The 24,690-nt window shown below is 45.1% G+C and overlaps 1 protein-coding gene across 31 annotated transcripts in view; it reads left to right on the forward strand.

Annotated features, from left to right (window-relative positions):
- Window positions 1–24,690, forward strand: part of nrxn1a (neurexin 1a) — a 2,579,010-nt gene that overhangs the window by 393,151 nt on the left and 2,161,169 nt on the right. For 28 of the 31 annotated variants that reach the window (XM_072507900.1, XM_072507883.1, XM_072507882.1 and 25 more), the window contains one exon: window positions 860–877. The exons of the other annotated variants lie outside the window; for them this stretch is intronic. In XM_072507900.1, the coding sequence (XP_072364001.1) occupies window positions 860–877 (18 nt within the window). The remainder of the gene's footprint in view (window positions 1–859; window positions 878–24,690) is intronic. 31 annotated transcript variants of the gene reach the window in all.

Consider the following 24,690-nt stretch of genomic DNA (forward strand, 5'->3'; position numbering starts at 1 on the left):
TGCACTGTGAAAAATAGGTTGTCAGATATGTGTATTTGCAATAATTCATCTAGTGTCTTACATTTGACACAGAAAATGTACAATTGGCTACATCCAAAACAAGGAAAAGCAAAGGCCATTTTAACTATGCATAAAACAAGCTTTTAACATACAGTTTAGTATTTAGATTTGAATGTAATGGTTGGACAGGGTAAATAGAGGGTTACATTTAAAAATGGTATACATTTCTTAAATTTGTGAGGCAAAAGATTGGGTGTGCTTGATAATAGGAATGAAAATCATGAAGAGAGCATTACCAAGAGTTTTTGATTCGTGCAAAATACAAACTTAAGTAAGGGCTTGTTATTAAAACGGTACTGTTCATTAATGATCTGTCATACAAGAAATTAAATCTAATCTTTTCCCCAAATATGCACTATTTGTCATTTTCATAATTTTATGATCTCGTCGGTTAAATTCAACCAGTTTTAAAAGATTGATTGAGAATGAATTCAAATGGGAAATACTAGAGCGACAACATTATGTCTATCATTACCAGCTTAGCCCTTTTCTGTCAGCTTTTTAATTATTTACAGACTTAAGCTCACGGAGGAAGCTGCTGTTAATGAAGAATCATAATTTAGCAGATCTCGTATAATCACAAAATACTTTCCCTTCATAAATTCTAATTTTTCACATCATGCCAAAATTTGAAGAGCACTGCTTCCCTGGCACTTACTCCCCTTGAATGTTGGTTATGGAACACTTGCATGTTGTGTTTTAATGCCTTGCATGGTCAGATCATGCAGAGGCAAATTCTAGTCTGCATGCCGCTTAATGAGTCTTTTTCCTTTTTCTCCTTTCCTGTCTGTGCACACAGAAGACAACTATGTTGAAGGTGGGTGCTTAACACAATTTATTTTCTTAAGCTCCTTTTACATGTGCTGGCAATGAGTTACCTTGTAAAATAGAAACACTTTTCTTTTAAATGGTAAATGGTTTTAGTTAATTTTGTTCAACAACTGCTTTACAGATTAAAATGTAATGAACCTGTATGTTGCCAAGCAAGCTGTGTCTAAACATTAAGCAGAGCAAACATCTTAAAATACAACAGATGAAAACATACATCGTAAACTATGTACTGTATGTGTAATGTTAATCATAATTGACTGTGAGAATATTTCATGTTGTGAAAAATTTGTAATTTATCACCAAATGTGCATATTGTTTATATAGTCACAAGAAAAGTATTTGAATGTAATAATCTACTTGTTTTTGTCCATGTAGTCTTTTTTTTAGTTAACATGTAATGGTTTGTCCTAAAGTTTAAATCAACAGTTTAAATATCAGTCCAGCAGGTGAGCAGACATTATTTGCAGACAACTATGTGTAGAGTTTCCCTTCATTTGAAAAAGAAAACAAAAACAAGATGATATTTTCTGCTCGAGCTTCCTTCAGACCACCTCTATTTTTTTTTGTCACCTTGTAACTGGATCTACAACCCTCATTCTGCCTACATATCTCTTTGCCTGACATATTGAGATGTAGGCCTAAGATGCCTGTGAGAAGTACTAAAGCAATTTATTCTCAGTATTGAAGTCCAGTACAGGTAAAGTAATAGAGGGGGCAAATGTTCTCAGGTCTTCACCAGCACCCTAAATTTCTGTCAAAACTAGAGTGGTGAAGCAAGCAAAGGGCCAAAGATACAAGGTAAATAAATTTTTTATTTAATCTCTTTAAAACACAACATAAATAGCTGGTGTACTGTCTTCCTCAGCCATGAAATAAGAAAGATGATGCCATATTTGTTGATTTAGTACCCTTAATATCTTTCAGTGGATCTAAGTGGCCAAGTAAAGATGATTAAAAGATCAAAGAAGAGAGACATCTAAATATTCATGATGATTTTTTCTAATAAAATTATCCATAGTTAATGAAACTAAATTGAACTAAAATGAATTTGTGTTAAAAAGATTAATTGTGCCATAATAACATGGATATTTATATTTGTAATATCTAATATTAACATGATTCTCCATCCAGATGTAATATATTGCTAAAAGTCACCAACAATGTATTTATATTGTGTCTATAATATAATAAACATGCCAAGATGATTCATAGGTGGGTAATAAAGCAAAATTTGACAATGAACCATGCAAGGTGATATTAGGGCAAAAGATGCGGTCAGAGAGGTCAATTTTGAAGAGTGGCTTCAAGGAGAAATAAAGGGCAGCACTGTAGCACAGTGGAGGGCAGCTCAGTAGCACAGTGGTTAGCATAGTTGCTTCACAGCTCAAGGGTCCCAGGTTCGATTCCCGGCTTGGGTGACTGTCTGTACGGAGTCTACACATTCTCCCCATGTCTGGGGGTTTCCTCTGGGTGCTCTGGTTTCCTCCCAAAGTCCAAAGATGTGCGGGTTAGGTGGATTGGCCATGATAAATTGCCCTTAGTGTCCAAAAAAGGTTAAGTGGGGTTACTGGGTTACAGGAATAGGGTGGAGGCGTGGGCTTAAGAGGGTTCTCTTTCCAAGGGCCGGTGCAGACATGATGGGCCGAATGGCCTCCTTCAGCACTGTAAATACTATGATTCTATGATTCTCTGTACAGCGGCTGGGAGATTTAGAACAGGGATTCCAGAATTTATTTCCTAAGTAGCTGAAGGCATGGCCAATAATACTGGATCAATAATATTAAAGAGTTAACTGTGTGATTCAAAGACTGGTGTGAGAGAAATGAGTTTGAATTCATGGGACATTGGCACCAGTACTGGGAAAGGAGGGACCTGTTCCGATAAGACAGTCTTCACCTGAAACATGCTGGGACCAGAGTCCCGGTGAATCACATAACTAGGGCTGCTGATGGGGCTTTAAACTAAATAGTGGCGGAGAGTTCAGTTGCACGGAAAATTAGAAAATCAAAGTTAAAGGAGAAGGTAGGAGTGCAGGTTAGTGATGAGGTGAATTGTTAACAGAAAATAAAAGGGACAGAACATGTGAACGTCATATTGCATCAAGGAATCAGAGAAGAGTAGGGACATTTGATAAAAGAACAAACTTAAAGCCTTTGTGTCTGAATGCATGAAGCATTTGGAACAGAATGAATGAATTAACAGTTCAAATAGAGACAAAGGCGTAGGATTTGGTGGCAATTACTGAGACATGGTTACAAGGAGTCGAGATCTCGGAGTTGAATATCCAAGGGTACCCAGTATTTCAGAAGGATAGATAGAAAGGAAAAGGAGGTGGAGTAGCTTTGCTAGTAAAGGAAAGGATCAGTACTGTAGTAAGAAATGATATAGGCACTAGAGATCAAAATGTGGAATCAGTCTGGGTGGAAATAAGAAATAGCAAAGTAAGGAAGTGGGGGGAATCTATAGGTCCCCAAAATATCATTCCGCAGTATAAACCAGGAAATATTGAAGGCTTGTAAGAAAGGTATGAAATAATCATGACTGATTTTAATATGCATATAGAGTGGATTAATCAAATTGGCAATGGGATCCTTGAAGGAGAGTTCATTGAATGTCTTATAGATTGTTTCTTGGAGCAATATGTTGTGGAACCAACCAGGGAGTAGGCTGTTCTGGATTTGGTATTGCGTAATGAGGTGGGATGAATTAATGACCTCATAATTAAGGATCCTTTTGGGATGCGTGATCATAGCATGATTGAATTTAAAATTCTGTTTGAGGGCGAGAAACTGGAGACCCACACTTTCCTTCTGGAGTTAAACAAAGGCAATTAGGTCAGCACGGGGACCGATTTGGCCCTAGTGGACTAGGTAGAAAGATTAAAAAGTAGGACAGTTGCTGAACAGGGGCAGTTCATTCATTCCTCCCAACTAAAATATTCTAGAGAGGAAGAAAGATTGTAAGAGAGAAAAAACATCCATGGCTAAGCAAGGAAGTTCAAATTTAACATAAAGACAAAAAACAAGGCATACCATATTGCAAAGGCCTGTGGCATGCTGGAAGATAGGGAAACTTTTAAAGATCAACAAAAGGTTATGAAGAAAGTAATCAAAAGAGCAAAAGTAAATTATGAAAGAAAAGTAGCACAAAATATAAAAAGGATAGTGAAAGCTTCTATAAGTATATAAAAGGGAAGAGAGTAGCTAAAGTGAATGTTGATCCTTGGAGGATGAGACTGGGGAGTTAATAGTGGGGAATAAAGAAATAGTGGAGATACTAAATCAGTGTTTTCCCTCATGTTTCACAGTGGAGGACACTTGTACCATCCCATGCAGAGGAACTTAGAAAAATCATCATCAATCGGGAAAAAGTACTGAACAAACTATTGGGATTGAAGGCAGACTAGTCCCCACGGCCTGATGGCCTACATCCTAGGATTTTAAAGGAAGTGGCGGTGGAGATAGTGGATTCATTGGTTATAATATTGCAAAATTCACTGGACGCGGGAAACGTTCCAGTGGATTGGAAAAATACTAATGGAACACTCGTATTCAAAAAGGGAGGGAGCCAGAAATTAGGAAACGATAGACCAGTTAGTTTAACATCTGCAATTGGGAAATTGTTAGAATCCATTACTAAGGAAATAATAACATGACATTTAGAAAGTCAAAACGCAATCCATCAGAGTCAGTATGGTTTAATGAAGGGTTGATCATATTTGACTAATTTGCTAGAGTTCTTCGAAGATGTAATAAGCCAAATAAATGGATAATGGTGATCCTGAGATGTAGTATATCTGGACTTGCAGAAGGGATTTAATAAGGTACTGCACAAAAGGTTAATATACAAGGTGGGATCACATGGGATAATGGGTAATTTGGTTTTGGATAGAAGGCTGGCTAACTAACAGAAGGCAGAGAGTCGGGATAAATTGGTCTTTTTCTGGTTGACAAGATGTTGGAGTTCTTGTGGAGTTCGGTCTTCAGGCCCCAAATATTTACAATATATATGAATCACTTGAATGGAGGGATAGAAGTACTATAGACAAATTTGCGGATTACATTAAAATAGGTGGGATAGTAAATTGCAATGAGGAAAAAATGAATATAGATAGGTTAGGTGAGTGGGCCAAAAATTGGCAGATGGAGTTTAACATGTGAGGTTATTCATTTTGGTCGGAAAATGGAAAGGCAACTTATTATCGAAATAGAAGTGACGGGTGACAAAACTCAGTATGAGTAAGTGCCTGATCAGCTGGGTTTTGGTTGCCGTCAACTTCTTGGAGGATAGAATGTCAGAGGATAGCCAGAAATCTATTTAAATGATCAAATCTAAAGATAACAAAGAAATCGATGAGCTGAAGTGGAGCAGAGTCAGGACAGAGGTGGAAATTGGTGGCCTTACTAGTGGCACAGACACACAACCGAAAACCCATTTTGGTATCAGGTATGACACCATGATTGCAAGTAGTCTGGCTGAGACTCAGATATTTGCTAAGAAGAGGGGTCGAGCTGAAAGCTACAGAGCAAAGTTTGTGGAAGGAACTAATGATAATAGCTTTACTCTTCCCAATTATTAACTGGAGGAAATTTCTGTTCATTCCTTCCGAGATGTTAGATGAGAATTCTGAGAATTTAGTTATGGGGAGGATTCAAAAGTATGGTGGTGAGGTAGAATCATAGAATTTACAGTGCAGAAGGAGGCCATTCAGCTCATCGAGTCTGCACCGGCCCGTGGAAAGAGCACCCCACTTAAGCCCAAGCCTCCACCCTATCCCCGTAACTCAGTAACCCCACCCAACCCTTTTGGACACTAAGGGCAATTTATCATGGCCAATCCACCTAACCCGCACATCTTTTGACTGTGGGAGAAAACCGGAGCACCCGGAGAAAACCCACGCAGCCACGGCCGGGAATCAAACCTGGGACACTGGAGCTATGAAGCAACTATGCTAACCACTGTGCTGCCCAAGAACGGAGTGCTGTCAGCCTGCATGTGAAAGTTAACACCATGGACAGAATTTTCTTCATGCCCCGGGGCTGTTTTGCAGCAGAGGAGGGGGCACGCCATTGACTTGTGGCAGGGTCTTCTAGTTCCACCACTGTCAATGCGATTTCCCGTTGCTCACACTCTCCCTTACTGGGGAACCCGTAGGGGGAAGTTACTGTCGGCAGGACTGGAAGATTCCGCCAGGGGAATTTGCCGGAATATCCCACCCTGTATGTTTGGATGATGTTTCCGAGTGGCAGCATGTAGATGAGAAATAGGATGGGCCAAGGATAGATCTTTGAGGGTCATCTGAGGTAACTGCAAGAGTGACAAGAGATAAAATTGCCCCTTAGTGTCCAAAGGGTAGATAGTTGCTTGTGAAATACTGGTAATGATCAAATCAATGAAACCATCCCAATGTAGTCCCACACAGCTAGACACAAGTCAGATGGATGATATGGGGCGAAATTCTCCCCAAACGGCGCGATGTCCGCCGACTGGCGCCCAAAACGGCGCCAATCAGACGGGCATCGCGCCGCCCCAAAGGTGCGGAATGGGGGTCGGAGAATGACGCCCCTAATTCTAGACTCTTCCACAAGTGGAAATATCCTTTTCACATCCACCCTGCCAAGACCCCTCAGGATCCTATATAGTTTCAATTTGGTTATTTCGTCCTCTTCTCAACTCTAGCGGCTACAAGTCAAGCGTGTCCAACCTTTCCTCATAAGGCAACCCAGGCATTCCAGATATTAGTCGAGGAAACCTCTGGAATGAGATTCTCTGCCCCCACCCCCATGGTGTATTTCCTGGTGGGGTGGGGTGGCATGTTACTGGCTAGTTGCAGGATCTTCTGGTCTCGCCACTGTCAATGAGATTTCCCATTGAATACAGCCCAGGCCTCCGGGAAACCCGCGGCGAGAATGTGCCATCAGTGGGACAGGAAGATCCTGCCACTTAAGTGGCTCCAATGCATTTACATCCTTCTTTAAATCAGGAGATCAATACTCTACACAGTGCTTCAGATGTCATCTCTCACAAATGCCTTGTGTAACTGAAAACTTTGCAAACTGCAAACGTTAAAATTGTGTCCTGTACTCCAAGGTCTTGGTCATTAATTACAGGAAAACTTCTTCCAGCATGAAAAATATCCACTAACTCTGTTTCCTGTCCCTCAGTCAGTTCTGTATCCTTGTTTAAATTAATTTTTTCAGGATGTGGGCTTTGCTGGCTGGCCACACCCGTAATTGTCCTTGAGAAGGTGGTGGTGAGCTACCTTTTTGAACCACTGCAATACATGTGGTGTGGGTATACCCACAATGCTATTAGTGGGGGGGGGAGTTCCAGGATTTTGACCCAGGGACAGTGAAGTAATGGTGATATTTTTCCAATTCAGAATGGTGAGTGGCTTGGAGGGAAACATCCAAGTGGTTGTTTTCCCATGTAGCTGCCCTTGTCCATCTAGATGGTAGTGGCTGTGGGTTTGAAAGGTGCTGCCTAAGGAGCCTTGGTGAGTTCCTGCAGTGCATCTTGTAGATGGTACACACTGTGTGTCGGTGGTGGAGGGAGTAAATGTTTGTGGAAGGGGTTCCAATCAAACGGGCTGTTTTGACCTGGATGGTGCTGAGCTTCTTGAGTGTTGTTGGAGCTGCAGACATCCAGGCAAGTGGGGAGTATTCCATTACACTCCTGACTTGTGCCTTGACCCCAGGCTTTGGGGCGTCAGGAGGTGAGTTACTCACCCCAGGATTCCTCGCCTCTGACCTGCTCTTGTAGCCATCATATTTATAATCCTAGTCCAGTTCAGTTTGTGGCCAATGGTCACCCCTAGGATGTTGATAGTGGGGGATTCAGTGATGGTAATGGCTTTTGAGTGTCAAGAGGCAATGGTTTGATTGTCTTTTATCATTGTCTGGCTCAAATGTTACTTGCCACTTGTCAGCCCAAGCCTGGATATTGTCCAGGTCTTGCTGCTTTTTCATGTGAACTGCTTCAGTTGTCTGAAAAGTCGCGAATGGTGCTGAACAGTGTGAAAATATCAGCGAATATCCCTACATCTGACCTTATGTTGAAAGGAATGTCATTGATGAAGCGGCTGAAGATGGTTGGGCCTGGGACACCACCCTGAGGAATGCCTGTAGTGATGTTATGGGACTGAGATGACTGACTTTCAACAACCAGAACCATCTTCCTTTGTGCTAGGTATGATTCCAACCAGTGGAGAGTTTTCCCCCTGATTTTCATTGACTTCAGTTTTGCATGATTCCTTAATGCCACACTTGGTCACGTGTTTCCTTGATGTCCATGGCAGTCACTCTCGCCTCACCTCTGGAGTTCAGCCCTTTTGTCCATCATAGAAATTACAGTGCAGAAGGAGGCCATTCGGCCCATCGAGTCTGCACCGGCTCGTGGAAAGAGCACCCTACCCAAGGTCAACACCACCACCCTATCCCCATAACCCAGCAACCCCACCCAACACTAAGGGCAATTTTTGGACACTAAGGGCAATTTAGCATGGCCAATCCACCTAACCTGCACATCTTTGGACTGTGGGAGGAAACCGGAGCACCCGGAGGAAACCCACGCACACACGGGGAGGATGTACAGACTCCGCACAGACAGTGACCCAAGCCGGAATCGAACCTGGGACCCTGGAGCTGTGAAGCAATTGTGCTATCCACAAGGCTATCGTGCTGCCCATGTTTGAACCAATGTTGCAATGAGGTCAGGAACTGAGTGATTCCTAGCGGAACCCAAGCTGAGTGTCAGTGAACAGGTTATTGCTGATTAACTGCTGCTTGGTAGCACTGTTGATGACCCATTCCACCACTTTACTGGTGATGGAGATTAGACTGATAGGGTGATAACTGGCCGGGTTGGATTTTTATAATAATAATAATCTTTATTGTCACAAGTAGACTTACATTAACACTGCAGTGAAGTGACTGTAAAAATCCTCTATTCGCCATACTACGGCACCTGTTTGGGTAAACTGAGGGTGATTTCAGAATGTCCAATTCACCTAACAAGCATGTCTTTCGAACTTGTGGGAGGAAACCAGAGCACCCTGAGGTTACCCACGCAAACACGGGAAGAACATGCAGGCTCCACACAGACAGTGACCCAAGCCGGGAATCAAACTCGGGTCCCTGGCGCTGTGAAGCAACAGTGCTAACCACTCTGCGAGCGTGCGTTACAGGACATACCTGGGCTAATTTCCACATTGCTGGGTAGATGCCAGTGTTGTAACTCTCCTGAAACAGCTTGGCTAAGTTCTGGAGCACAACTTTACAGTACTATTAGCAAACTATTATCAGGGCCATAGCCTTTGGAGTATCCAGTGCTTTCAGCCATTTCTTGATATCTCATGGGTGAATCAAATTGACTGAAGATGGACATCTGAGATGCCAGGGACCTCTGGAGGAGATTGATATGGATCATCCACTCGGCACTTCTGGCTGAAAAATATTGCGAATTTTCAGCCTTATCTTTTGTACAGATGTGCTGGGCTCTCCCATCATTGATGATGGGGTATTTGTGGAACCTACTCCCCCAGTTAGTTGGTTAATTGCCCACCATTATTCACGACTGGATGTGGCAGGACTACAAATCTTAGTTCTGATCCGTTGTTTGTAGGATTGCTTAGCCCTGCCTATCTCTTGCTGATTATGTTGTTTGGCATGCAAGGAGTCCTGTGCCGTAGCTTCACCAGGTTGATACCTGAGTTGTTGGTATGCCTGGTGCTGCTCCTGGTATGCCCTCTTGCACTCTTCATTGAACCAGGATTGATCCCCTGGATTGGTGGTGACTGTAGAGTGGGGGATATGCCAGCCCATGAGGCTACAGATTGTGGTTGAGTACAATTCTACTGCTGCTGATGGCCCACAGCACCTCATGGATGCCCAGTCTTGAGTTGCTCGATCTGTTCTGAATCTATCGAATTTAACATGATGGTTGTGCCATATTTTTCTACTTTGCCTTCAATTCCATAAGTTTTATATTTGCTCACAAGCCTGTTGTAAGGTACAATAACAACTGTCATTTAGAAGTCCATGCATTCCACATCAACAGCATTGCCTCATCAACCTCTGTGTTACTTATTCAAAAAATGCCAGCAAATTAGTTAAACATGGTTTTCCCTGAAGAAATCCATGCTATTGTCGTAGCTAGCCCCTTTAAGGGACATTCTTTGAGGGAAGAGTCCATTAGTCCATTAGTCCAATCAGCCGCCATGACTAAAAGCAGCTGAGCGGATTTCTGTTGTCCTGGCAGTTGGACAAGAGAGCTGAGAATGAAGAAAACATTTTAAAGAACTCTGTAAATAGCTGTTTTTAGTGGAATAAATTACAAGTTTAATTAGACTGGGAGAACCCTCGTGGAGACCATTGCAGCCTTTGTGGTGAGGTTCAGGAAGATTTCAGAGCACTGTAATTTTGCCACCCCAACATTTTTCAGTGCTGTGCCCTTTGTGTTATTGGAGAAGGTCAAAACAGAGTTAAAAAAAGGTTGGGTTATCTAGGCATATTCAACCAGTGCAATTTACAGAATGGGCAGCACCCATTGTGCTGGTAGTGAAACTGAATAAAACCATTCTCACCTGCAGGGATGACAAGCTAACACTGAGCCAGGTCACCTGAAACATCCCGCTAAACGTGCACAAACCAGGATTCCTTTTTTTTGTTAAATCATGCCTCTGATGTCGTCTGCATAGCACCAGTTTGAAATTGCACTTCGCAATTGATATTTAGCCCTAAGTGTCCTGTGTTACAGTACTTGAAAGGAAAGACTGAAAACAGGGATGATCTTGGGACACTGACCTGACCCCATATATCAACATCAGCAAAGTCTTATAATGTTTTTGAGTCCGAATTTCCTGGGAATTTTATCTCCCATTTCCCAATTAGGTAAAATTCCCGCAATAAAATCTGATTTTTATTCTGAGAGGAAAAGTTTGACGAATGGCAGCGGAAGGGTTCAATACCCCATTGAAGCCACAATTTATTTAATTAAGTATCAATTTAAATGTATTTATACAAAAATCATCGTGACTGCTGGTTCATTATAGCCACCTCCAATTGTTGAATGAATGCAGAGCAACCCAATTTAGCTCAAACAATTGATGTCTAAATGCTTCTTGTGGGGAGCATAATTTAAAAATAATTACTGTTTTGATAAATCTAATAATCGTACTTAAATTTTAAATTCAGAAATTGAAATACTCTAGAGCTCAACATCATCACAACCAAGGGTATATTTTATGATGCCTGAATGGCACAGGTCAATGGTTTTGATGATGATGGTGCACTTTGAGGTGAATCCATTCTTTACAATATCAGAGTGATATGGTCGAGCTTTTGGTCCTTGTAAGATTGTGCCTGGAGGCATACTGCAAGAATTACTGGTGTTTAAGTTAGACTTGCATATTTACACCAGAATTAATACAACTGCACTGTAAGGTTCTGGATCGGTCGAGAATATTGCACTGAATGCCAGCAGCAGGTTACCTCTCCTGCCAATGGAGATCTTTGCAGGTCCTTCTCTGGCAGAATTTCAAAAAAGTAGTTTTAAATTCCAGAACCAAGGTAGTTCGGTCAGATATTAGGCTGTGAGAAATCTATAATTTGTGAGTAGCCATCTGAGCACAATTTTGTAAAACACTTAAATACATTTCTGAACTCTTCTTGCTGCAGCTGTTTTCTGCTTTCTCTAATATTCGAAAATCGTTGCTCAGCATTCCCTGTCAACTTTCTCTGCTTATTCCTGAGTCTATACTTAATATATTAATTTTGTTTTTAAATCGGGGAAGTTAGTCTCATCTTTCATATTCAGCTCTGAACTGTTATTTCCAGCAGACCATATATTTTGACTCAGAGATAAATATGGTAAAATTAAATGACTATTAAAACGATTAAGTACTTTGAGTACAGAAGAAGGACATTTGGTACAACATGTCCATGCTAGTGTTTATGCTCCATACAAGCAACCTCCCACATCTTTGTTAGCATACTAATTCAACATCAGGAAATATGACAGTGTGTCAAAGTGGCGTGTTAATTGAAACACCAACACATACCACTATCAATTTTTAAATAATAGGTAGTGATCCAACACTATTTATTTCCAGAATTAGGTCATATTGCTGTGGGAAGGAAACATTGGGAGAAATTGTTTCTGCCAGGACAGAGGGTCAACAGCATGTCACCTGCTGCTTTCGTGCTCAAATACAATAAACCTTTTGTATATGGTAATGGAAAGAATGAAAAAAAAGAGAAACACTTTAGCTGAAAAAAAGGTTTTGCATTTCACCATATAATCACAATGCTGTGCTGAACTACCTCAACATCTGCAGTTGGTCTCAGTGTCCATCGGTTAAGGAAGGGAAAGTCAGCATGATTCCCCATTTCTGGTTGCTGTCCAGTGACCTTTGTTAGGAATGTGGAGGTATCAGTTAGAATTCAGACCTCTTGGATCAAATAGTCTGATGACCGGCCTTGAAAACTGGTCACTGAAGGGTGACTGGCATTTGTAGAACCATACCTGTGCAGAAACTGAATATCTTGAGGGGAGAAGAGAAGATAAATTAGAGAAGAAAATATTCTGGCATATGGTGTTAGCAGTTAATTTTTATTTCGGTTTAATAACTGAGTGGTTAAAATACCTGAAAACTGAAGCTGAAAGAGACAGCACTTTGCTTCTAATTTTTCTTATGCGCGTAGGTGTTCTTATACATTGGACTATTGTGTAAGTGTGAAGTTGCCATAGTCCCAGATGACCATAAGTTGCTTTCCCATTTGAGGGGGCGAGCTGACTGATGGTGATTTAACCTGAGGATCACCACACCTCAGGGGAGGGACAATGTTGAGAAGGTGAAGCCTTCACGAAATACCTTAGCTGGTACAGGAATTGAACCTATGCTGCTGGCCTTGCTCGGCATCACAAACCAGCTGTCTAGCTAACTGAGCTAAACCGGCCATTGTACATGTACTGAAAGACGCGCACATAAGGTGCAGAATTCTCCAATAGTGAGGCTATGTGCCCACGCCAGCGTCACAACGCGGGCGTTTCACTCTGGACTTTCCTTAAGAAAGTCAAGAGTGATTCTCCAATTTGCAGGGGCCCGGAGTGCTTCTTGCAGCTCTGGCTGCGGATACGGGACCCTGCACTTCTGGGCAGGAGTCCGCACATGCGCACGGCGGTGGCCTGTAGCGGCGGCCCCGTGCGACATGGCAGACTCACACCGCAGACACATCCCGAGATCACGTGCGCCTGCGGATCGGTGCAGGCCGTCTGTGAGGCCCGCCCCCCCCCTACCAGGGCGGTCGCTTGCCGGCCGTTCCCGACAGGCAAACCGTGGTCAGAACCACGCTGCCGGGAACTCGGCCAATTCTCCTCGGAGAATCGCTGTGGAGGCCTCTATCAATGGCCCCCTACCCACGCCGTGTAGACGGCGTACGCGCGATTCGTGGTGATTCTCTGGGGACCGGAGAATCGCGGGAGTGGCATTGTGCCAGATTTCGGCGTCAACGCCCATTCACCGCCCCTTGCGCCGATTGCGATTTTGGCGTGGAGGCTCGGAGAATCCCGCCCAAGGTTTCCCTAGGTTTCTGCTGATTATTGGCCACAAACAGATGTACGAGAACTGCAGAGTTGACTCAAATTTCAATTTTGCCTTTCCGATCTAAGAACGGGAATAGACTGTGTCGCAAGTTAGGGAAGTTGCTGTGGAAATCCCTTCCACACCATGTTGTGGTAAGAAAGTATATTTTCAATTAAAATTGCTGACAGATTTCTAGTCTGTGTGTTCGTCAATTTGCTTATCATCTGTTCGGCAGGGACCAAAGGTTTGATATTCTCACCATTAGGCCCAGTGAGACAATGCTTTTCTGATGCCCATATCCAAATGCAGAGGCAAGGAGGCAAATTTTAACTTTGGGTTATAACATAAAACCGGTGATGTGAATTGAGCCACTATAATACATATCTCTTGATTTTTAATCCTGCACCATGAATGGGTAATAAGTTCCTGAATCAACATAGGGCTACATAGATTATGCTGCACAGAAACAGGATATATGGCCCAACCAGTCCATGCTGATGTTTGTGCTCCACTTGAGCCTCCCCCTATCTTTTTTCATCTAAATCCACCACCGTAACCATCTGTCCCCAGCTCTCTCAAATGCTTGTCTAGTTTTGCCTTAATGCCTTATTTGCTTCAACCACTCCCTGTGGTATCGAGTTCCACATTCTTACCACCCTTTGGGTGAAGAGGTTTCTTCAGTGACTATCATATATTGATGGCCTCGAGTTATGTTCTTCCCCACAAAAGGAAGCATTCTCTTTGTCCCTACACAGTCACACTTTCATAATTTCAAAATTTTAGGTCACTCGTCAGCCTAACATTGGCTGTTGGGGAAATTATGGAATCTATTATATGGGAAGTGTTAACAATGCACTTAGAAAAGCATATGATCAGAACAAGTCAATGGGGAGAATTCTCCACCTGCAGGATTCTCTGTTCTGCCGGCCGTGCACCCCCACCTGCGGATTTCCTGGCCGCATAGGGGTGACTACAATCAGAAATACCATTGTCCAGCAGGGGAACGAAGAATCTTGCTGCCAACGAAGGCTTACCACCGAGAAACACTAGGCTGCTGAGGTGGAGAATTCACTCCAACATGCTTTATTAAAGGGAGATTCTTTTTAAAACATTATCCAAGTTTTTTTGAAGATGTAACTAGGAAGGTAGATAATGGGAACCAGAAGGTGTGGTATACCTTCATTGCCAAAGTGTTTCGATACGGTGCCACACAAAAGGTTAATAGGCAAGATAAGTGTGCATGGAGTTTGAGGTAATATATTGGCAAGGGTGGAGGATTGGTTAACAGATAGGAAGCAGAGAGAGGGCATAAATTGGACTTTTCATGTTGACAGGCAGTGAATAATGGAGTACCACAGGGACCTCAGCTACTTAAAATCTATATTAATGACTTAGATGAAGAGACAGAGAGTAATGTATCGGGGTTTTCTGATAGGTGGAAAGATCTGGGGCGAAATACTCCTACCCGCCCCGCCACATTTCTGCCCCGACCGGCTGGCGGGAGTCTCCGTAACACCGGCCGGTCAATGGGGTTTCCCATTGTGGGGCAGCCCCACGCCGTCGGGAAACCCCCGGGCGCCGGCAAAACGGAGACTCCCGCCGGCGGAGAATGACGCCCCATATGTGGGGAGGACACAGAGAGGCCGCAAACATATATAGACAGGTTAAGTGAGTGGCCAACAAAGATGGTAGATGGATTATAATGTAGGCAAGTGTGAAGTTATTCACTTTGGTCAAAAGAATAGAAGAGCTGCATTTTATTAAAATGTGAGATTCACTTGTCAGTATCGATGTTCAAAGAGACTTGTGTGTGCTCATACAAAGAATACAAAAAGTTAACACACAGGTACAGCAAGGAATTAGAAAGGCAAATGGCACATTGGCCGTTATTGCAAGAGGATTGAAATGAATGAAAATCGCTTATTGTCACAAGTAGGCTTCAAATGAAGTTACCGTGAAAAGCCCCTAGTTGCCACATTCCGGCGCCTGTTCGAGAAAGCTGTTACGGGAATTGAACCGTGCTGCTGGCCTGCCTTGGTCTGCTTTCAAAGCCAGCGATTTAACCCTGTGCTAAACAGCCCCTGTTGGTGCAGAGAGATTGGTGCAGAGGAATAGAGAAGTCTTGCTACAGTTGCACAGGGTTTTGGTGGGATCACATTTAGACTACTGTAGGTAGTTTTGGTCTCCACATTTAAGAAAAGATAAACCTGCTTTGGAGGCGGTACAGCGAAGGTTCACTAAATTGATGAGAGGCTGAGCAAATTGAGTCTGTTTTCTCGGCTGTTTAGAACAATGAGAAGCTATCTCATTGAAACATACAAGATTGTGATGGGACTTGATAGGGTAGATGTTGAGAGATTGTTTTCCACTGGTCAGGAATCTAAAGCACGGCAGCATAGTCTCATGATAACAGCTTGATCATTTAGGACTGAGATGAGGGAAAATTACTTTACTCAAAGGATTGTGAATCTTTGGAATTCTCTGACCCAGATGATTACAGGTGCTCCATCATTTCAGGCTGATATACACATATTTTTGGCCTCTCAGGGAATCAAAGGGTATGGGGGAATGGGAGAAAAAACTATTGAATAATGGAGCAGGCTCTTAAGGCTGTCTGTTCTATGGGAGACACAGTGGCACAGTGGTTAGCACTTCTGCCTCACAGCGCCAGGAACCCGTATTCAATTCAGGCTTTGTGTGACTGTCTGTGGGAGTTTCCATGTTCTCCCCGCGTCTGCATGGGTTTCCTCCGGGTGTTCCGGTGCAGGCTAGGTGGATAGGCCATGATCAATGCGCGGGGTTACAGGGATAGGATGTGAGAGTGAGCCGAGGCGGGGTTCTCTTTCAGAGGGTCGATGTAGATTCAATGGGCCGGATGACCACCTCCTGCACTGTAGGGATTCTATGGATATGGTCCTACTCCTGCTCCTATTTCTTGTGTTTGTGTTCCCACAGGTTCCATGGACACAAATGGACATCAATGGGGTTGACACAGTTAGTTTAATAACATAGCACAATCGTGTAAATACCACAACATCAATTTAGATAAATGATATGCAGATTTTAAACAATTACCTGAGTCAGTTGTTGTTTCTGATTCAAGTTGTTTCTGATTCAAACAGGTTAGTTTTGGCTTAAATCATGTGAGGTTAACTTTTTTGGGTTAACAGTATCACTTAGTGTGAAAGAGTTCTGATTGTTCCTGCTGTCATGTTTTACTTTCAGTGGCAAAAAACTTAATACTTTGAATTATGAAAAAATTTGCAATTTGAATTCAATGGGACTGAAACATGCTGTTGGCAGAGCTAAGAGAAAGATTAAAGTTCTGTAGAGAAGCATCTTAAAAATATGACGGCTGAGGGCTGGATAGCAATCGAATATCACATTCATCCACTTCCGCAGAAATTTTGAAAACAAACGGGTGGGATTCCCCGGGCTCCCAGCTGCGTGTTTCCCAGCGGCGGGAAGTTGCACGCTGCTCGCTGGTGACGGGATTCTCTGCTCCCGCCGCTGTCAATGGGAATTCACATTGAGGCTACCCTGTGCTGCGGGAAATCCGGAGATGCGCTGCTGGCGGGACCAGAGAATCTCGCTGACAGCAAACACCCTGAGAATTCCAGCCAATGGACATGATTTCCCCAATGCATTGCACCCACCGACGATCCCGTTACACCGGGTGTATAGTGGCAGAGGCCAAAAACAGGTTGTACACTGGAAGTTGAGCCATACGCGATGCACCCAACCCATGGCGCCTGCCGCGATCTGGATCACGCCCTCATCATTGGGCTGATTTAAATATGCATTTGAGGCCGCATTCTCCCGGCTTCCGGCAGTCACCAGCCACGGCGGCCAAGCTTCACATCGGCACAAATTAGTACTGGTCACCAAATACTGAGACCGGACATGATGGCCATGCCAGGCGACTCGGAGGCCATTGGAGCCCTCGGGTGGTCGAGGACAGGGCAGGGCCGCTGGCACCTGGGAAGTGCCAACCTGGTCTGCAGGGTACCAAGTTTGCATTTCCAAGGAGCGGGGCCTGAGGGAGGTCATTTCCATGAAAGAGGGAGCGAAGGGGTGATATGAAGGGTGAGGGATGAAGGAGAGCGGGCCTCAAAAGGTGGGGAATGAAAATGGGGATCTCGAGTCGGCCTGACACCAGTGGTAGGGAGAATGCTGAATTTACCCTAAAGGATGTGGGCCGGGATTCTCTAAAAACGTGGCTACGTGTTGACGCCGGCGTAAACACCGGAGTGTTACAGGCCGGCTTCAACTGGCCTCTTGGCCCAGTGATTCAGTAGCCCATCGGGGGCCAGCACGGCGCCGGAGTGCTCCGCGTAGCTCCAGCTGCCGTATGCGGCCCTGCACTGCTGGTTGCGGGTCCACGCCTGCGCACGGTGGCTGCTTCCGTGCCGGCGCCGCGCAGCATGGTGGAAGAAGATAGACCCTCTCCAGATTGCGTGCGCCCGCCGATCAGTGGACCCCGATCGCAGGCCTGACCATCGTGGGGGCCTCCCCCAGAGACTGATCCGCCCTCCCCCCCCCCCCCCCCCCCCACCAGGACAGCCACCGCAGCCAGAACGCTGAGCTCCCGCCGGGTGGAACCATAAGTGAACCAGACCGGTGGGAACGTGGCCGGTCCACCGCGGAGAATCGCCGCGGGGTCCTCTTTCAACGGCCCCCAACTGGCGCTGCGTCCACCGGGCACGCGTGACTGGTGCCGATTCGCCATTCGCCGGAGAATCGCGATCCGGCGCCGGACAAAATCGCGGGTCTGAGTCCCCATTCTCCGCCACCGTGCCGATCGCCATTTCAGCGCGAAGGCTTGGAGAATCCTGGCCATGATATTTGGACATTTACAAAATAATGGTCGGATTGAGCAGAGTCAACATCAATTTATGAAAGGGAAATCATGGGCACGATTCACCCCAAAGTATGATTTAAGTATCATTTTGGGCATGTTTGGTGGGGTGTTTCACAGGTCTGGATCTCACCCACACTTAAGGCCGGGATACTCCTGCAATTGGCGGGACGGCCCGACGCCAGCGCCAAGAGCGGCGCGAACTACTCCGGCGTCGGGCTGGCCGGAAGTTGTGGAATCTTCCGTGCATGTGCAGAACCGCCGGCGTGTTCCTGCGCATGCGCAGGGGGGTGCTTCTCCACGCCGGCCATGGCGGAGCTTTACAGAGGCCAGTGCAGAGGGAAAGAGTGCCCCATGGCACAGGCCCGCCCGCAGATCCGTGGGCCCCAATCGCAGGCCAGGCCACTGTGGGCCCCCCCCCCGAGGACTCCGCTAGCCGCCCACCAAGCAGGTCCCGCCGGGATGGACCATGTCCATTTCACGTGAGCGGGACCGGCCAAAAACAGGTGGCCGCTCGGCCCATCGGTGGCCGGAGAATTGCCGGGGGGGGGGGGGCGCTGCCAACGGCACCCGAGCGGCGCGGCGTGATCCCTGCCCCCGTCCGGAAATCAGCACCGGAGAATCCAACAGCCGACGTCAGAGTGGCGGGGCGGGATTCATGCCACCCACTGGCGATTCTCCAACCCAACGGGGGGTCGGACAATCCCGCCCCTAGTCTTTTTTGGGGGCCTTGGTGAGTTTCTCCCTGGTCTAGCTCATAGTTAGAAATTTAAAATGACGCCTCGATCTTGAAGTGATCTTGGATGTTCCCAACACCCCAAGCATGGGCAATGCCACCCCGCAGTCAGGGCATTATGCCCTATCCACACCCAAATGAGATTCCTGACAATGGGGACACTGAGGGCCCCCCGTTCAGACCCCACTTTCCAAGATCCCCCATTTTCATGACCCGTCCCCCCCTGACTTTCTGATGACCTTTCATAACCCTCTTCACCCCTCATCCCTTTTCATGGGCATGGTCCCCCTCAGGCCCAACCCCTGGCAGTGCCAACCTGGTACCTGGGCACCGTGGCACTGCCAGCCTGGCACCCAGACTGTGCCCTTTTCAGGTTGGCATTGCCAGGGTGCCAGGTTGCAACTGCCCCAGTACCAGGAGGAGTACCATGATACTACCCTGCCCTGTCATCGACCACCCAGGGGGAGTTCCAATGGCGGCCGAGACACCTTGAGAGGCCATAATGTCTGGTCTCTGTTTGTGGAGACCAGTATTAATCAGCGCTCGGGTGAGGCCTTGCCAATGTTGCTAGTGACGTCTGGGAGAATGTGGCCTCAAATAAGCTGTGCATTTTTAAATTAGCCAAATGGTTTATTTTAATATCATTATCTGGATCATGCCCAATGATTGATGATCCAGATTGCATAGGTGTCGTGGATCAGGTGACCTGTGTGAGGGGCGTGAAGCTCAATTTGGCCGTCCCCCACGATACACCCAGCACACATGGACCAGCGCTGGGTGTAATACGGTGGGAAAATTGCGGCTCACGTTTCAAAACCTGTTGGAGATTTTTGGGATCCTTTTTCAGGTTGACAAGCTGTGATCAATGGGGGACTGCATTGAGTTTCAGCTAGTCACAATCTATGTCGATGGTTTAGATGTGGGGACCAAATGTAATATTTCCAAGTTTGCTGATGACACAAAACTAGGTGAGAATTAGAATTATGAGCAGATATAAAGAGGCTCCGAGGTGATTTGGAAAGGCTCAGAGGCTGGGCAAAAACATGGCAGATGGAATATAATGTGGAACAGCACAAAGCTATTCACTTTGAAAGGAAAAACAGAAATACAGATGGAAGGTGAAGTGAATCATGGGTTTGTGTGCTTAAAAGGAGTGAAAGCAAAGGCCTACGTAGAGCCAGAAGCAACGTCAAATTTTTTTCATGCCAGACTGGTGTCATATACTGAACACCAAAAAATCAAAATAGAGTTGAAGTGTCTGGAAGACCTGCGGGTAATTACTCCAGTACAGTTTTCAGAATGGGCAGCACCAATCGTCCTAGTGTTGAAGCTGGACCTTACTGTCTGAATCTGTAGTGATTAAAAGATGACTGTTGACAGGGCTGCAAAGTAGATAACTATTCTATTCCCAGGATAGAGGATTTATACGACAAATTGGCTGGAGGCCTCAAGTACACCAAATTGAATTTAAGAAAGTTTGTCACCATAAATATCCCCAAAGACTTATTCCAGAGGACGAAGTTGCCCTTCAGTATTTCATCTGCCTGCGCTATATTTCAACTCAAAGTGGAGCGTCTTTTGCAGGGAATTCTGAGGGTTGTCACGTGTCGGGACAATGTCTTAGTGACGGGAGCAACACCAGAGGATCACGGAGCCAATTTGGAAGGAGTCCTCATAATATTTGAAGAAGCTGGTGCTGAATTCACCATCGGCGGGATGCTCCGTTTTGCCGGCAGCCCGGGGGTTTCCCGGCGGCATGGGGCTGCCCTACAATTGGAAACCCCATTGACTAGCCGGCGTAACGGAGCATCCCGCCGGCGGGCTGAAATAGAAATGTGGCATGGCGGGGCGGTGAATCCAGCCCCTGGTATATGTCTAAAACGAGAGAAGAAGTGTACCTTTCAGGTCAATGAGTTCATACATTTAGGTTTCAGAGATAAAAAATATATATTTTCATTGAACTTTTATCATTTTATACAAATCACAATAACACATAATAACAATAGCAAAGCAAAAACAAAGAAAACAATACTCCCCAACTGGAACTATCGCCCCCAACCCACTAACAGTTAACAGTGACCAGATCCTTACAGTGCACTATCAATGGCCGCCATCTACAATAAAACCCGTCGATCAACCCCTTCATCATGAACTTGACCTTCCCAAGGTACAAGAACTCCATCAAATCACCCAGCCATGCTGCAGTGCGAGGCCGTGTCGCCTTCCCCCAACTCAGCAATATCCACCATCAGGCCAGCAACGAGGCGAACGCCAGAGCATCCACCCCCTTTCCTGTTCTGAGCTCCGGCTGTTCCGACACCCCAAATGCAGCTACTAACGGGCATGGCTCCACCGCCACGTTCAGGATAGTTGATATGGAGCTCAAATAAAGACCCCCAAAAACACACCAGCTTAGGGCAGGACCAGAACATGTGCATATGGTGAGCTGGCCCTCTCGAGCACCACTCACACTTATCTCACCTCTTTCAAAAAACCTACTCAACCTGACCCAGTTGAGGTGCGTCCTAAACACCACCTTTAGCTGAATCAAACTCAACCTTGCGCAGGATGATATCTCATTCACTTTACGAAGGGAATCACTCCACACCTCCTGCTCAAAAATGGGTTTCAGGTTCCTCCTCCCACCCATCCTTCACTTCCTCCACCAAAACCTGCTCTTCCTCCATGATCCGTCCTCCGACCCCACACAGGAGAGTATCCTTTCCAACAAGGAAGACGGCGGTGCCTCCGGGAATGTGGGAAATGCCCGCCGACAAAATCCCGCACCTGAAAATACCTGAAGGCATCTGACCCCCAAGACCTGCTTTCTCCTTCAACTCTTCCCAGCTGGCAAACTACCCCTCGAGAAACAAGTCCCTCTCCCTCTCCAGCCCATTACCTTTCTACCCACCAAATGAAGCACCCAATTTCGCTGGCTCAAACAGATGGTTCTTACAAATAGGGGGCCATCTTGACACCACCCGAAACTAAGAATGCTGATGGAGTTGTCATCATATTTTTAACATGGAGACAAAATATTCAAAATATTTCACAGGAGCAAACAGCAGAGATGCCATCACCAGCGCCTCCAATCCCTTCCATTTACAGGACCCCAACCACAACCCCAACAGGACCCTGATCCCCGAACCACCTGATTAGCCGCACAATGATTTATTTTTAAAAAAGTATTTTATTCCAAATATGTTCAACATAATAACACAACTTTAATATCCACTGGAGTATACAGTTTGTACATTTTCCCCATTTACTCCCCCCTCCACCTCGCCCCCATCCCCCAGCAACAAGCAGCTCCTCAAATATTGTCATGAACAGCCTCCACTATCCCTCAAAACCCTCCTCTGCTCCACTTACGGCAAATTTGATTTGCTCCAACCTGAGAAACTCGTACAAATCCCCCAACCAAGCCGCGACCCCTGGTGGCATAGCCAACCTCCAATTAAAAGATATCCGTCGGCGGGCAATCAGAGAGGCGCAGGCCACAACATTGTCCCCCTTCTCCTCCAGCACCTCTGACACCCCAATGATCGCCACCATAGGGTTGGGCTTCATGTCAAACCCTACAATCCTCAATATGTTCCTAAAATCCGCCTCCCAAAATTTCTCCAACTCCACACATCCCCAGAATATATGGGCATGATTCACCGACTGCCTCCCACACCTCTCACATGTTAAGTAATGGGTTAATAGTCATTCCAATTAGTTGTCTCATTTTTGTTAAGTATCCAATAATTGACACTGATATGTAAAGGGGCTTCAGGTGACCTTTGTGTCAGGTGATGTGATGTTCGAGTTTTGTGCAGAGTCTGTTGCAGTAAATTAAAGGTGTTTGTGGAAAAGGAGCAGAACCTTTGACTCTTTATACAACAGCAGCTAAACATATAACAAATGGTAGCACAGAATGGTTGCTGTGCAAATGTGAAGGGTTGAAAGATACTTTTCCAGACCAAACCAAGGAGTGAGTGGGAGGAAAAAGAAAAACCAAAGATATATGGCTGAACCTAGGATAAAGATGGCTGGGTATGACTACCCCGCCCCCCCCCCCCCTTATTTTCTGAAAGGGGATTGTACGACCAATGGAGAAGTGCAGTAGTTATGTGGACAAAGGTAACTGCCTTGGGAAAGAGAAAACAAGGGACGGCATTGGCTCTTTCTCTACCTTATGACAGGACAATCCAAAGCAAAGTGTTTTCTGAGCTGGAATTGGAAGAGCTAGACTCAGAAGAAGGTCTGCAGACTCTTACGTTATATGGATAAGATTTATAAGAATGATGACTTGTTAAGTGTGTATGAAGCATGGTCGGATTTTGATAGGTTCCGGAAAATAGAGGATTTCTCCATTGAAGACGATATAATGGAATTTTGCAGACTATATAAAAGACTGCAGAAACACAGCCTGGAATTTCCACAGTCTATGTTGGCCTTTAAATTACCTGACTGTTCTAGAGTGAGCAACATGGATAGGCTCCTGGTTTTGATCGGAGTTCAGTTTGAAGATAAGGATAACTTATTCGATCAGATGACAGAAGCTTCAAAAAAGCTCCGGGGAAACATTCAATTCCGATGGCTCTAATGACTCAAATCGGTCAGCTTGCAATAAAGCAGAATATGGAAGATACACTACTAACAGGATGGCAAAATCGTGCAGCTACAAACAGGTTCCAAGACGATAGAAGGCGATCGGGACCCCAAAATTATGAAGAGAGAAACCCAGTTAGAACCTACAATAGGAAGATGAACCCCAGAAATGCAGGGGGCATGATAAATCGATGTTTTCGATGTGACTCTCAATACCATTATGCTTTCAACTGTCCAACACGTTATAATAGAGTGTTTGTAGTGACACATGACACGAAAGAGTCAGAAGAGGAAAAAGATACGTGACCAGAAAGAAGGCATTGTCCTATTGACAAGCAGTTTTACGCCGGTAATGAGGGTGTTGGTTACAGAATTTTCAATTGTGCTGTATTGGACAGTGGCTGCACATCTACTGTGTGTGGCATTGACTGGTTAAAATGTTACCTGGACTCCTTGAATGCTGAAAATCGTAACAAGGTTAAGGAATTTGAAAGTTTCACAAGTTTCAGGTTTGGGGATGATAATACTCTGAAGTCGCTGAAACGAGTGGTGATCCCTTGCAATATTGCCGGAGTGAATCATTTCGTTAGCACGGATGATGTATCTAGTGAGATACCTTTGCTTCTGAGCAGATCGTCGATGAAGAAAGCACACATGAAACTGGATATGGAACAGGATAAGGCAACCGTTTTTGGAAAGACGGTGGACTTACAATTTACACAGTCGGGAAACTATTGTATTCCATTACTGACAAATAATATTTCAAGTACAGTTGTTGAGGATGTGTTAATGGCAGTTGAAAATGGGACTTTAGCTGATAAAAAGCGTGTTGTATTAAAACTGCATAGGTAATTTGCGCATCCGCCTCCTCGGAGGCTGAAAAATATATTAAAGGATGCAGGGGTAAGGGTGAAGACTATACTAAGCTAATAGAACAGGTTAATGATCGCTGTGAAGTTTGAAGGAAGTACAGAAGGACACCAGCACGACCGATAGTAACCCTATCTTTGGCCAAGGATTTTAACA

Source organism: Scyliorhinus torazame, chromosome 1, assembly GCF_047496885.1.
Source record: "Scyliorhinus torazame isolate Kashiwa2021f chromosome 1, sScyTor2.1, whole genome shotgun sequence".
In the NCBI taxonomy this organism is placed as follows: Eukaryota; Metazoa; Chordata; class Chondrichthyes; order Carcharhiniformes; family Scyliorhinidae; genus Scyliorhinus; species Scyliorhinus torazame.